This window comes from Cheilinus undulatus, linkage group 23 (assembly GCF_018320785.1).
Source record: "Cheilinus undulatus linkage group 23, ASM1832078v1, whole genome shotgun sequence".
Taxonomy (NCBI): domain Eukaryota; kingdom Metazoa; phylum Chordata; class Actinopteri; order Labriformes; family Labridae; genus Cheilinus; species Cheilinus undulatus.
The window spans coordinates 31325979-31341610 of NC_054887.1; the positions used below are offsets into that span (position 1 = coordinate 31325979).

Here is a 15632-nt window from a genome sequence, read left to right on the forward strand (position 1 = left end):
GGTGAAAATGAGGTTGACAGTTTAAGGTTCTGTTGACCCTGTTCGGCCCTCAGGTTAGACCTGAATCCAGAATCCGGCCCCTGCTGTGACTGAGTTTGACACCCCTGTACTAAGGGATCAATAAATGTGGTTTTAATGGGTTTTCAATGGGGCATTTTTGTCACCAAGAGCCAGAGTGTATACAAGAAGTCTACAAAGCTGATTATTAACTAAGATTCTGATATTAATATTTTAAATTTCTACTAAAAAAACATCATACCCTACAAATATGAATATTGAACACAGGCTAAAAGATCAGAAAAAGAAAACTAAAAATGACCAATGTAGCTCATACAACCTCCACGGGCGAAAACGTTTCCTCTATCTTTATGAAGACCAGACACTGAAATTAATAAACCAATGTATCTAATATGGTTTAATTTCAATTTAAGGGGCCATGAAAAGGCAACATAAAGCTTATTTTTTATTGTCATATTAGTATTTTATTTTCATCATATAATATATATATGGCACAAAAACATTTAAAATGCAAAATAATGGAACATTTTAACTTTTTTTTTTTTTTCAAATTTCTACTAAAAAACATTATAACCCACAAATATTTATATATATATATTTATACACAGGCAAAAAGATCAGAAAAACACTGAAATTAATAAACTCATGTATCTGTGATTGTTTTATTTCAATTTCAACAACATGTGCTTTATTTTTAACAAAATGAAATAAATTAGTACAATTATATTTAAGCTTTTATTGTCATATTATTATTTTAATTTCATCGTATATATATTAATGGTACAAAAAAAAACATTTTAAATGGAAAATAATGGAAAATTTAAACTTTTTCTTTTCAAATTTCTACTAAAAAACATCAAACCCTACAAATATTTATATTGACACAGGCAAAAAGCTCAGAAAAAGGAAACTAAAAATGACCAAAACAGCTACAAAATGGCTTCTACAACCTCAATGGGCTAGGGTGATAAAAAGGCAACATGTGCCTCATTTTTAACCAAATGAAATAAATAAACACATTTATATTCAATCAATTTTATTATCCTATTATTATTATATATATATAAATGGCACAAAACCAATTAAAATGCAAAATAATGGTAAATTTCAACACGATTAATAAATAAGTGTAAATAAGAAAACAATAGGTATTAAATTTGTAAATTATTTTATTTGTTGAGTGTCTATTCAACAAAAAAAGATATGTTGATTTTTACTTATTCTTATTTTCTTTGGCAAATTTCCTTCATTTTTATGATTATCCTCATCAGTTTTGTTTTCCTATTCTAGAGTTTTCTTATTTCTCCAGCTCAATATTAATACAAGCTTAAATATTTATCCCTTATATTTGAAATTATAACTCCAAATATGTGGGATAAGCTTTTCTGATGTCACTGAATGTAAACTTCTCCTCACTTTATTTATCTGTTCTGATCACAGTGTCCTCTGGAGACCCCTGGTGGTCACCAGCAGGAACTAAACATTTTGGAAGTGACACCAGCAGCGTCAGGTTTGCCTGACGAAAGTCTGGAACAGAAATGCTGCAAATAAATTCTTTTTTTTTGTGAGACTGTGACAGTTTGAATTTTTCATGAAATGCATGTACAAAGTATTTTTCTACTTTCTAACTGCATAACATGTTTCTGTTTCAAACTGACCTTGTAGCAACGTACCTGTGAATTTAAGGGAAAACTGGAGCTAAAAAGGTAAATGAAAGCCATGTTTGTGGCAGAAAAAAATATTCTAGTCCCTTCTGAAGTAACTGCAAAATCCCTCTTTTATTTTAACTCTCATAAACATCAGAATAAAATGTCTTGAAAATCATCTTGCATGCAGAACATCTAAAATAAACACAGCATGCTTGTGCCTTGGTGAAAACATAAACCCATACATGCCCTATTTATTGGCCACTGCAGCCTAACCATGTAGGCTGATGGGGCGGCAGGAAGCCAGAGCATCTCCAGGGTCGTCGTGTGGGAACTTCCCTCTACTGGTTTTTCTTCCAGTCCGTCCCACGGTCTTTGGAAAGGCCAGACAGTGAGCTCTGGTGACTCAGATCTACCCTCTCCACTCTCACTCTCACTGCCCACCATTTTAATATAAACATGTTATATATTCCTTAACTTACCACATAGTGATCACAGCCCAGACAGCAACACCACCTTCAACTATATAATAACAGTGGAGGGAAGTATGCAGGGTTAGGTACTGTTGCTCTAACTCCACCTACTCCTTCATTTTCATGAAGGAAGAGAACAAATGACATTATTGCACATTATCCACGTCAAAACCCACTGACTGGTTTGAGGTTAACATTTTCTTTATAATTTTTCACAAACTCTATCCCAGTACTCCCAGTAATAAGACGGCTGAGCTATTAACCCTCTACATCCCACTACTACCAGACAAACCTGGACTCCCCAGCCTCACAACTTCAGCTCAGTTGCCTAAATCTGCAAATTTAAGCTTTTTCCTTTCATTCACTTCCTCCATAGGGTCCTCTAAGACAGTGGTTCTCAACCTCAGGTTCAGGACCCCCTTTGGGGTCGCGAGAAACTGAGAGGGGGTCTCACTGTTGCCACTTTACACCAACTCTGCCAAATTGTAACCCCTTTTCATCATGGTATTCCCAACAATTTGAACATTTTTTTGCCTTTTAACACCTATTTTTGTCCATTTTAAACCTTTTCCACCACTTTTTTTCTGCCTGTTTTTGCCTTCTGAACCAGTTCTTGACACTTAAGAATAATGTTGCGCCTGTTGACCCATTATTGCCACTATTAACCCATTTTTACCACTTTTTACACCCAATTTTCCCATTTTAACCACATTTTACTATCTGTTATGCACATTTTTGCTAGTTTAACCAATTTCTGCCACTATCTGCCTATTTATTCTTGCTCATTTAACCTTTTTTTTGCCAGTTTACATCAATTTCTCATCCCATTTCACCAAATTTCCTCAGATTTTTTTTGCCACAACAGTAACTTTGTAACTATATTTTACCACTATTTATGCCCATTTTTGCCACTTTCACCTATTTTTGACTCCTTTTTTTTTGCTGTTTTTAAGAAGCATGAGAGCAAAAAACAAACAAAAATGAATGGAAAAAAATGGTGAAAAGGGGTTAAAAAACGCCAAAAATGTGTTGAAAGTGTCAAAAAAAGTGAAATGGGATAAAAAGTGGTTTAATATGGTGAAAAACTGTTAAAAAGTGGTGAAAAGAGGTTAACAAAAGCATGTGAAAATATGCTCAGTATAAGAAAAAATCAACAAAAGCTTCTAAATAAAGCAACAGTTGGAAAATATACCAGCACCATAGCGACTTAACCGACACATATAATGACATCATCAATAAATCACAACTGGGGCGGGGCCCAGAGTCCAGACAGATCTGTGGGCAGACTTGTCTGCAAGTGACTTGCATAGTGAAATGCTATAATTCTGTAAAGATGGAGGGAGTTCCTCTGATGAAATGCTACACGAGGCTTTTATTTTGAAAAGCACAAACCTGAAGTGTGTTCTTCCTGTGTTTATCATTTCTGTGACATGTTCTTGCAAAGTGGATGTGCATATTTGCTACAATACACTTACGAAGGCTCTCTGGTTTTCATTTCCTGTCTAATTTGGCCACACAGAGAAAAACAGGCGAGGCTGCTATTCTCTAGATTCTCTGATTGTGTGACGAACGGCATCTGAAAGTCCCGAAAGTTGATCTAATCATGAATGAAGAACAGACTTATTTAGAATCACCCACTGAGTCAGGAACAATCGAATCCTTTAATTCTCCTCACAGGAAACAGAACAGCAGAACTGATGAGTCGGCAGAATTACACTTTATTCATTCACATTTCATACCAGCAGATTCGACTCTTTGTCACGATCTGTCATCATCATTTCACTATTTATCTCTGTTTATAACCAGCTTTAAATATTCAACAGTGTTTCACACTGGAGTCTCTTTAAACAGTCCATTTTGGCTTTTTTGTGTTAAAATCTGATCACTTAGAATAAAATAATCATAAACTTTCATTATAAATCTGCAAAAATAAAATTTTGAACATTAAAGGTGAAATAAAAATTGACTAGTTAAAGGTGGTTTGAGATTTTCTAATAAATAAAACATTAAAACTGGTGTTAATGAGGAAGCAGAAGTTCTCTCACTAAAGTCTGTTCTCCTTGATGTGCATCGTCTCGTTTTCCCACTGTCACGGCGTTCTGCAGTCGATGAATCTGGTCTGGAGTTGGGGCTGGGTCTTCGTAGTGCAGTCGCAGCCAGGGGTCACCTAACAATACAGAATCGGACTTTAGAGGAGGTCCCTGAACTAGCCATCACCATGTTTATCAGCGATTCCTCACCTTTATTGACACTCTGACCTGGCGACACCAGTAGCTCCGCCCCCACACTGTGATTGACAGGCTCTCCCGCCTTCGATCGTCCCGCCCCCAGTTTATGAAGAATCTCAGCGAGAACCAAACCGTCGACGTCCACGACGACCCCTGGAAACCAGAGAAAGTCAAGCGTTAAAGTTTAAGTCCACTGATGCGTCAGCTCTGAGTTTGTTTTTGTTCCATCATAAGTTTTCAACTTTCACCCTCTCTTTCAGTCTTCAGCTCCTTCTGATGTTTGGCTTTTCTCAGGACGCTGTAGTAATCTACATGGGCGGAGCAGAGCGAGTGAGCTGTCTCTTTGGCCACGCCCTGTTTCTCCATCATGGCCTGGAACTTTGAAAGAGCAGCTCCACCAATCACAGCGTCAGAAATCTTCTTCCTGCCTTCTGATAGGTTGGACACTGAGCCAGTCATCACCAGCAAAACACCACCTACAATAAAAGACACAAAATCCCCTAAATGAACTCACTATGTGGACAAAAGTATTCGGCCACTTGTCCATTACACCTACAGGGACTGTATGACGTTGTATTCATATCCATGTACTTTAATGTAGATGGCCTCCTTCTGCAGCTCTAACAGCCTCCTCGCTTCTTAAAAAGCTGTCCGCAAGATTTTGGTGTTTCTGTGGGAATTTGTGCTCATTTATTCTGTAGAGCATTGACGTTAGATTATCGACTGTTTTGGATGGCAAATCAGATTTCTACCATTTATGCATACAGTAAGAAAACGAGGCGTTAAATATAAAGCACATTAAACACCATGTAAAAAACCATATTGTTCACAGAAATTTGTTAAAATAATAATTAAAAGCATTAAATTGTTCAGTAAATGTGGTTAAAATGTGGATTTTTTAATGCAATAATGTTTTGACATTGCCAGGTAATGCGTCCTCTATTCACCCAGAGTCATGACGAGGTCCATCAGGTCCTCAGGTCCTCGTCCCTTCAGCGTCTCCAAAGACTCGATCACCTCCAGACTGTTTCCCACACATCGACCAATCGTAGAGTCCATACTGCTAAGTACCGCCCCCGTACGCATGCCCAGACCGTTACCTGCATTCACCTGCAACAAAACACCACCATCAAACCATCCAGCACTTTTATACTCAATGAACACTCTTAACAATATGTTTTTCATTTATGTAACATTTTTAGTCTGATGTATTATGTAATGTACCAGTGACTGTGCCAGTTCTTTGGCGCTCTGCAGGTCTTTATAGAGAGCGGCTCGACCAAACTTCACATCCAGAACCAGAGCAGACAGAGACTCAGCTCCTTTCTTTGAGATTATGGATCCTAAAACAAAGATGAGATCACACTTTTATCTGTTTCATTTAACCCCCTGAGCTCTCAGCTGTTTTTGTAAACAATTGTGTCTCTCCTGGACTTTTAGTCTTTTAAAGCTTGTAAAACATCAACGCTGTGGTTCACAGTCAGGCTCTAAACAGCCTTTTCTTCAGGACAACCTGGACTATAAGAATATGTGTGCTGCAGTGATGTCACTTTAATTTAAATAAAAGAGTTGGGGCTATAAATACAAAAAAAAAAACGAATCCTAAATTAAACACAGTAACTATTAATAGCCAATAGATTTTTTTGCACAAACTTGTTCTCCCATCTCTTTGGGACAAGAATATAAAAAACTGAATTCTGTGACAAAAAGTCTTCAAAATATTCACGTATTTACAAAAAAGTCATTGCCCTTTTGGGAATTTGAGTCATTATTTAAATGTCGAGACTCTGAGGGACACGTCACGGCCTCTCTGTGTCTCTTTCTCTCTTTTCTGAGTCCTTCAGGCTCTCTTTTTAATTTTAAAAGTCTGTGCACATGACGTGATGATGGAACAGCTTCCAATTGGTTTTTATGGCCCAGTCACAATGCACTCTGGGAAACAAACAGACAATATGGCGGTGGGCTAACCGTTGTAGCCGGCTAACTGCAGAAACAATTGAGAAGTGGCTTATAAAAGGATAAAAAGATGTCCAATATCAGAGTTACTTGTGTGAATTTAATCTTTAAAGGCACCCAAAAATTCAGCTGAGTTCCAGGCTTACTAGAAAATGTTCTGTAAGAGCCACGAATACATGGAGAAAACCATTCAAAGAAACAAGTAAGTGCCTACAATTTACGGTTCAAACGGTACCAAGCAATTTACAAAAGGTGTGCTTGCAGCACGGAGCAGTCCCGTACCAGTAATTAGGGGTAAACTGTCCACGGTGCTGGTGGCGTCCCTCAAAGCGTAAAGGACTCGATCTGCAGGAACCAGGGTCTCCGTCTGACCCACAATGCAGCAGCCAACAGAGTCCAGGATCTCCAGGATCTACATTTCAAAACTAGAGTAAATTATTACAATACAGAAGCACAGATGCTGCCTCTAAATACACCTAAACATTTAAACATCAAACACTGGTGTTGGCAGTTTTATCAAAGATTAACTGAAAGGATGTCTTTCCATTTCAGAGCCCTTTAAAGAGACACAAAGTCATACCTGTGCTGCTGATTGCTGGATGTTGTACCCTGGTATTGATTCCAGTTTGTCCAGCGTCCCACCTGTATGAGCCAAGCCCCGCCCACTGATCATAGGCACCTGGGAAACACACCTGAGGTTATGACATCATAGAGATGTTTGAGCACGCTTCCTCCCCCTGTCCCCTCTCTCGCACTGGTTTTCGTTCATATTAGTCACATTAATCTGCACATATTTGCAAGATGGATTTGCCTGATGGCAGATGTTGAATCTGGACAATCCGTCTGCTTTTAATGTTGGCATTTTTGATCCGCCTGCAGCTTATTCTTTAAATTACATTTAATATGGCCCACATGAAGAATTTTCTTGACTGTACAGCTCTTTTAGTTTCAGCACAAGGCCGTGCTACCATGTTAATTCTGTAAACAAACATTTTGACAAGAAGAATTAGTTGATGTGAACAAAGATCAACACCAATAACCAACAAGGGCCCCCTGGAATCTGATTAGTCACCCCAAAACCCTTTCAATGATTGGCTGTTTGCCTCGCCCAATCGCATATCCTCGCCTCCATTAGACCGGTTTTGCTAACGTAACATCCTCGATGTCGACATTCAGACACCCCTAGTCTAAACTTGAACTCACAGTGTAACATGCGTTGCTGTGAAGTTTTGTACCTTACAGCCGCAGGCGGCCAGCGCCGGCGCTAACACCAGACTGACTTTATCCCCCACTCCTCCTGTCGAGTGTTTATCGACCACACGCCCCGCCCACTCCTTCGGCCATGACATCACCTTCCCTGATGACATCATCTCTCTGGTCAGGGTGGTGGTCTCCGTATCGATCATGCCCTTCTGCCAGACCGCCATCAGCATGGCGCCTGAGGACAAAGAAGAAATGAGCTCAGAAACACGTAGGATGGTTAAAAGTCAGCGTTAACGTACCGATCTGACATTCCTGCATGGATCTGTCGGTCACAGCATTGATGAAGGTTCTGATCTCTTCATCGCTCAGCGTCTCTCCATCTCGCTTTTTCTTGATGATGTCTGGGACGGACAGCATGCCGGCTTCAAAAACAGAAAAACAGACGTTAATTTAAGATCTGAGAGCTTTCAAAGCAGGTTGACCTTTTGTCGCATTAGCTGACCTGACAAAAACCTTCAAAAAATGGAAATGGTTCGAGGCTAACTGGGTGTTTTCACATTAGGAACCATTGTTTAGATTCAGGTCAGGTCAGGTATGAGAGCATACGCCGGTCTGGCATTTCTCATGTCAACTTTGGTCCTGTACTGCTCTGGTGTCCTGATCGCCATGCTCCAGGCCCCTCCCCTATTTTTTTTTCTTTTTTCAAAGATTTATTTTGGGCATTTTTGTGCCTTTATTTGATAGAGGAGGACGGTGGATAGAGTTGGAAACAGCGACGAGAGCTGGGGAGAGACATACGGTAAAGGGCCTCAGGCCAGTTTGAGCCTGGGCCGTCCATACATGGGGCACACCTTAAACCACTAGGCCACCCCCTCCCCCATCCCCTATCTTTACAGGTATCTTCCCCCGTAGTCGCCCCAGGGGTCTAGACCATCTCACCAGCTCCTGGGCGCCCAGTATGCAGCGAGCTAGTTCAGGCCTGGGAAAGTGGGCACATCATTTTGTCTCTCCTGGCATTTTTGTCAAAAAGAAATCTTAAAAAAAATCTTGTAAAACATCAACATTATGGTGACCAGTCAGGCTCTTGACATTATTTTCTTCAGGACAACCTGGTCTTAAAGATTATCTGTGCTGCTGTATTGTCAGTTTAATTTCTTAAAAAGTTATGGGACTATAAAGACCAAAGAACTCAAAAGATTGTTATGTATAACAAACTGTAAACAATAATGACTACAACTTCTTTTGCACAAACTTGTTTTTCTGTCTATATAATAATCATTCTGTGACAAAAAGTCTTCAAAACATTCACATATTTATAAAAACAGTCCTGTGCTTTTTTGTTATAGTTCTATTTGTGCCATTATTCAAGCAGATCCTGTCTGCAGGGACACAGAGGGACACGTCACAGGCTTTCTGTGTCTCTTTCTCTCCATTATGAGCAGTTCAGGCTGGAACAGCCTGCCATTGGTTGGCATTGTGGGATACAAACTTATGATAGAAAAACAGATTAAAAATTGATTAAAAAATAGTAAATAGTGCAGATTTGATCTTTAAAGACCCCAGAAAGTCCCCCAAGTTCCAGACTCACTAGAAAAGCCCCTATAAGAGCTATGAAGACATGGATAGCATCAGTGGAAGGGCAAAATAGAGAGCTTCCAGGAGGAAAAAAGTAAACAGCTATGATTTATGATTTTAACTTTTATTGGAACGTGTTTGCTCTTGTTGTAGACAACGTAGTCTAAGGGTAACTGGCACCCTGTTTGGATCTGATTTGTGAAAGAAGAAGTAGATAAAAGTTTATGGCATTAAACTTATCTTCAGACAGGGACACTTGTTAAGGATTGAGAAGTAAATAGGAGGATATTAAAAAGGTAAATATTTGATAACAGGAGGTGCAGATGGCTCTGTCCTCTGGGTTGTCTGTGAGATTTTAAAGTGAAGTGAGACATTAAGGAGCAGCGGTGGCTTATTTTCCATCACTATGGCTGCTGGGAGATGCTGCAATAAACAAAGAGTGCTTGCAGGTGCAATAAAGCATGCAAATAACTTAAAACATAATGCAACACTTATGGACATTAATGCCGTCTGCAATAATGCTGACAGCCCTAATTTGTGCATAATACACCAGTCTAAAATGACCCACTATAACACCTTTCATTTTCTCTATTTCAAGCCCGTTTTTAACATCTTCTTTATAAGTGGTAATTTTTTGGCTTTGCAAAGATTTTAAAAAATTTGTATGCATTTGAATGCAGTTATTTTTGTATTGGCGGGAAAACAGTGAGATTGAATAGGATTTTAAAATCATTTGGGCCATTACAGGTGCATCTAAAAAAAATAGAATATCATGAAAAGTCTATTTTTTCCTTATTCAAGAATTGAAACTTCTAGATATTCTCGATTCATCATTACAAAGTAAAATATTTCAAGACTTTTTAAAATCCAGTTGATCACAGCCAGATTAAAAAGACCTAAAATCCACTTCCTCAGAATATTTGAATATAATGAAACATGAGTCCTAAAAAGATTTATGACAGGAATGTTGACCGTCTGGAAAGTTCCTGCATCTCTGCTCGTGTCATAGAGGCGATCAGCCTGTGGCACTGCTGGGCTGCTATGAAGCCCCAACAGGTCAGACCAGATGGCTGGACTATCAAACACAGTAACTCCACGGTCAGAAAGCCAGTCTCTGGTAGTTCTGGCTTCACTGTGGGATGGTGGAAAGGAAATCAGGATCTCCAGAAAGATGGATTTGATGAAGACCAGTGGACCAGCAGCAGAAGATGACCTTCTGTGACTAACTCTCCTTGTGGAGGATGTCAATGAGTGTTCTTCTGGACAAATGTCAAGTCAGCTCCCCATGATTGTGGCTGTGTGAACTAAATGAGAGTCATCAAAATAAGAACAAAAGTCTTGAAATATTTCACCTTGTAAGTAAAATGCATGGTGAAAAATGAACGTTTACATGATATTCTAGTTTCTGGGATGCACCTGTATTTCTACAGTTCTTAAATGTTTTTGACCGAGTAACTAAACGCGCAAACATCTCCTCCCGAGTAACTTCCTCTTCCTGTTTGATTGACAGAAATGTTTTTGGTCGTAGCGATGAAACTCCTGGTGGAAACTTTTGCGTGTCCAGATTTGCATCTGGCAGTCAATTTATTTAAAGACATAATTGGTGGAGAAAATCTGTTGCCAAACAGACTCCAATACAAAAGGCATGTCATACTAATTTTCTCCAGCCTCATTAAAGCATTTCCCATTCATCACATAACACATAACCATGAGTGAAACTGCATGATAAACACGTTTAAAATCACTTTATTGTTTTATATTTTTAAAGCTGTCCTCGTTAAAATAAAACACGTCGGACCTGAGAAGTCCTCTGGCGGAGATGTTAAGAACATTGTCAGACATGTTGGAAGAGCACACCAAGCATGTATGTGTACAAACAAGCATGTCTAGTTGCACTGAAGGCATGTTAAGAAGGAAAACTAGAGCCGAAGGTTTTAAAACACCAGAACTGCCCTTTAAAAGCAAACACAAGTTAAAACATTTGCACATAAACTAGTCAGACAAATTCACAGGAAAGTAGAATATTTACCACAGAGACGGTGATGAGCAGAGGAATCAAGAAGCTCTAAACAGACATAGAAGTAACTTTAGTGCTAAAGTAAATAAACAAGCTCCTAATGATGCTAATTTAACAATGCACTCCCATAAAAACATCCTCTACCTGACCTCATGTTGTCCCTTTAAACCCACGCTGAGGGGATCATACCTGCTCAGGAGCTTCAGTCCAAGTGCCATTGACCTGCAGCTCATCATAAAGCAAAGCCAGGTCAACGAGTCCGCCGGCCAATGGAAGGAGAGCAGGGAGGAGGAGGAGGACAGAAACAGCCAATCAGGTTCCAGCTTTGGTTAAAATGTCTCCATGGAGCTCCAAAAGATTCAGCTGAACTCCTCGCTGGAGTTCAAGTTCACCTGCAGAGCTTTTATCTCAGCCACCGTTTCACTTTAACACGGTGCTGAGTCACTTTAAAGATTTATTTTATTATTTATGACATAAAAGTTTGTCCTAGACAGTTAAAGCCTTTTCTGCACAGTCAAAAATACATTAACCTAATTCAGAGACACTCTAAATGTCTGTCCACACTGAGCCTGACAGTTTATTTTTCTAATTTTTGCAGAAACAAAATGCAAAACGGAGCCATCGAGCTGTAGAGAGTTTTTCATGTATTTCGGTTATATTCACGTCTAACATGTTGCAGAGAGAGAGAGCGTTCATCTTCTTGGTTCAGTTTTTCTTGCTTTATGTGGCTTGGAGCACAAACTTTTGGCCTCAATCTACTCGGATCCATGGTTAAAGTCGACTGAATTGGCACAACACAGTGTTTAAAGTCAAGTTTCAGTGTGAGAGAGAGAAAAAGGGAGTGAAACATCGCTGTGAAGAACCGGAGCAGAGGTTAAATTTTTTTTTAAAAAAAGCACGATTGAAGGAACATGAGAATGCATTTCTCATACGGCATCTTCAAGCTTGGACACCCCCCACAACTCTGCATTTCCAGCGAGTTTAGAGCAGCACTGTCAAGTGTCGCCCACCTCTGCCGAGTCCTTCTAAACACTCAAACTTAGCTGAATAAAATAGCTCCTCATAACAGAAACTTTTTGTTTTCACTCATAAATTTCTCATAATGAAGGAGAGATGCACTGAAAAAGGCACTTCCTGAATTGTGCTGGAAGGGGTCCTGGGATTTGCAGGACCGTTTACCCCCTGATTTATCATATTTCACCAAATTCTCCTTCAGTGCTTTATTTTCTTATTTAAGAACATTTACCTGAGTTACCTTTTAGTGTTTTCATTCTTATTACAGCTCCCTTTTATTCTATTTTTATTCTATTTTCAGGCTTTTCTTTTGTTTGAGTTTAAAATTACTTAAAAAATATGAAGATGTCAGTCTGAACAGCCAGAGTTTGATTTCTTGTTCAAAGTTGAGGTTGATTTTCCAGTCTGAGGTTTTTAATTGTGTCTAATGTGACTGAGTTTTGTTTGGTCAGTCGTTTATTTCCTTTTTATCTCTGTATTGAGCTGAATCTGGTCAGTCATTAACTCGACTCAAGGATCCTGAGTCAGAGGTCATAAACCCGTTGACTGTGGATGTGGAAAAGAAAAGACAGGTAGGCGGAGCGTTGACTTTGTAATAAATGACGGTTTATTATAAAGATTACAATCTGTTTGTTGCGTCGCAGAGCTCATCGGTTGTCATTGTGTGCTCTTCAGTTTTTAGAAAAGGGAAGAAAAAAAACTACAAGTACACACACGCCACTCACTCCAGAAGAAACTACAAACATCCTGTAAAAAGAGGAAGCTAGAAAGGAGGAGGAAGAGGAGGAGGAGGAAAGGAACCATAAAACCATTAAAACCAGGTGAAGATCAGGAGGAGGAGGGGAAACACGCAGGTTAGAAGGACAGGATTCTCAGCCAATCAGCAGCAAGCTGAGGCGTTACCATGGTGAAGGCATTGTAGTCACAGCAGTGTATTATGGGATGTCCAGTGGCTGTTTAGGCCTCTGATTCTGTTATTTCTCACTGTGCAGGTTCTGTTTGCCGCCAGGCTTGTCTCTGTTAACACGAAGACGCCGTTAAACTCCGCCCCTCTGATTAGGATCGATTTCTGACCAGCAGCAGGAAAAACATTCAAGACGTTTACTTCACTGAAACCAACACTATCAAACTCTACTAATGATCACTACAATCAGAAATATTAATCAGACAGAATGATCTAAAACCCTTATCAATAAAAACAGATTTCAAAACTTCTGACAAAATATTTCTGAAAATCTGATGAAACTTCAGAAGTTTTGTAAATATTTTCAATAAAAAGTTTCAAACTATTGACGAAGAGTAAGCAAAGTTTCAGAGATTTCCAAAGAAAATTCAGAAAATTAGCAATATATATTTGAGCAAAGTATTACTGAAGTTCCTAACATTTTCAAAGAAAGTTTTCTAAAAATTAGATTAAATTTCCGACCAAAATAATTTGAATTTTTTAAATATAATTTGAATAACAGACTTTTATGATAAAGTGCAATATAAAAAATAAAACAAAAGTGATGAATTAAAGTTTTAGGGGAAAAAATAAAGAAAAATGAAATAAAGGTACAAATATTTTTCTCAAAATTTTCTGATGAAAATTTCTAAATGAGTTGGGGAAGTCTTCAAAATTTTCAACTTAAGTTTTCAAAGGTTTTAGATCAAATTAAGTTTTTTTTGTCAAAATTCTCCAAGGATTTGAAACAAACATCTCTGCATATTTTTGTTAAAAGATCAAAAATGTTTCAAATATTAAGGAACATTTTAGAAAAGATGTTTGAGAAAAATGTTTTTCACACGAGCTCCAAACATTTTCAGAGAACGTTTTCAAAACTTTTAACAAAAGCCTAAAATATTCTTGACATGTTTTAGAAATATACAGTAAAATTTCTGAAATCACTGGGATTAAAATCTAATTGTTATAAAACAACTTAAAATAATTAGAACAAAGGTTAATTTAAGTTTTGAACTAAAGTCTAAAAACATTGAAAAAAAAGTTAAAGAAAGGAACAAAAGTTTCAGATTTCCTTATGTGAGTTTCTATATGAATTGGGCAAATATTTTGAAAAAATCATCTAAAGTTGTTGACAATTTGGTGAAATGTTTTTTTATTAAATTTCTCCAAGTAATTTTGGAAACAAAAAATCAGATTTTTTTATTTGAGCCAAATCTTCTAATAAAACATTAAAACATGTTTTCCAAAATTTGATAAAATATCCTCTATTTAGAGTTGTTTTTTGTTTGTTTGTTTGTTTTTTGTACCAGATTTTTGGATTGATGTGTTTAATTTTCCAAAAATTAGTAGTGATTCATAAACCTCAGCAGTTTGAAAAACTTTAACAAAGTTGTTGAAAGTTTCAAATGAAAAACTGAATTGTTTTTTACGACAGCTGAGACAATTCGACAATATTTAAAAATTAAAAGCCAGTAACAAGAACTGCACTGAGGAGCTCAAAGCTCCACTTTAATAGTTTTCAGGATGCACATTTGCTCTAAATATATAATAGATCTCATGTTTTAAGTCGGGATTTAAACGTGTCTGTATTTTCTGGTAAGACAGTGAAGTATTTATGTAAAGTAAAATAACTTCAGTAGTTTGAGTTTAAATTCCACTGCTGCTGATCAGAAACGAGGCGGAGAAAAGACTGAAATAGTCAGAATGTAAAAGTTAGCTGTTATGTAAGCTAGCTAACATTTAGCTCCGGTAAAACATAGTTTAAAAAAAAAAAAAAGGCATCCAAAAACAGAAAATCCAACCCAAACTTTAAAAATCTGAGCAGTTTCCACTTGTTAGCAAACGATAAAGAGCGGTATATGTGGTATGTCAATTCTGGCATAAATTCTTCTAGCTAACATTCTCAGTGAGTCAACATCCATTAGCATTCATGCTAACCCAGTTATTTTACATTTTTCTTTGCGGAACTTTTAAATTATAGAAGTGATTTTTTTTTTTTTTTTTGAGGAAATTTTAATTCTGGACAACAAATACAGGGGTTAAAAATCAAACCCTAATAATGAATGAATGAGGTTCATTCCTGTTAAGAACTAGAAGGTATGGAAGCCCTTAAAGGACATGAGTCACTTCTTTCTATCAGCTCGTTTCCCTGATATAACACGTTAGTACAGTTAGAACTTTTTTATTTTTCGGACTTTCTCCGAATAAAAATGCTGGTTTTGCATTAATTATGAGTGAATTCCAGCCTTTTTTTAAAGATCTGAAGAATTTAACTCTTTATGTCACTGGAAAAGCAGCATTTTTATCTTACAATAGAAACATAAATATTTTAAATAAAACATATGATGCATGTCCACTCAGAGCATCCAGGAGGAGCTGTTACTCTATTTTTAATGTCAACTCTACTTTTGTTTCTATGAACTCTAATAAATGAGTTTATTTTGAGACTCCTAAGTTATGTGAAGGCTGAGTTTAAGGGAAATCTATCTTTCCCGGTTAAAAACTCTGTGTCTCTGATGAGGTTTCAGCAGCAGGTTTGCTGGTTTGATTCTGATTGGC

At 37.7% G+C, this 15632-nt stretch overlaps 1 protein-coding gene across 2 annotated transcripts; it reads right to left on the reverse strand.

Moving 5' to 3' along the window:
* Positions 1 to 3802: 3802 nt before the first annotated feature.
* On the reverse strand, positions 3803 to 11325 carry LOC121505612 (thymidine phosphorylase). Of its 2 annotated transcripts, none has more exons than XM_041781070.1 (10): positions 11306 to 11325; positions 7824 to 7946; positions 7557 to 7759; positions 6902 to 7000; positions 6604 to 6733; positions 5590 to 5708; positions 5313 to 5475; positions 4614 to 4841; positions 4378 to 4518; positions 3803 to 4304 (listed from the first exon to the last, which is right to left on the reverse strand). In XM_041781070.1, exons 2-10 carry the CDS (start codon positions 7939 to 7941, stop codon positions 4156 to 4158), a joined length of 1350 nt encoding a protein of 449 aa, XP_041637004.1. In that variant the 5' UTR covers positions 7942 to 7946; positions 11306 to 11325; the 3' UTR covers positions 3803 to 4155. The 2 variants fall into 2 exon arrangements, with proteins under 2 accessions (XP_041637004.1, XP_041637003.1); XM_041781069.1 differs by lacking the exon at positions 11306 to 11325 and adding an exon at positions 11129 to 11283.
* Positions 11326 to 15632: the final 4307 nt, after the last annotated feature.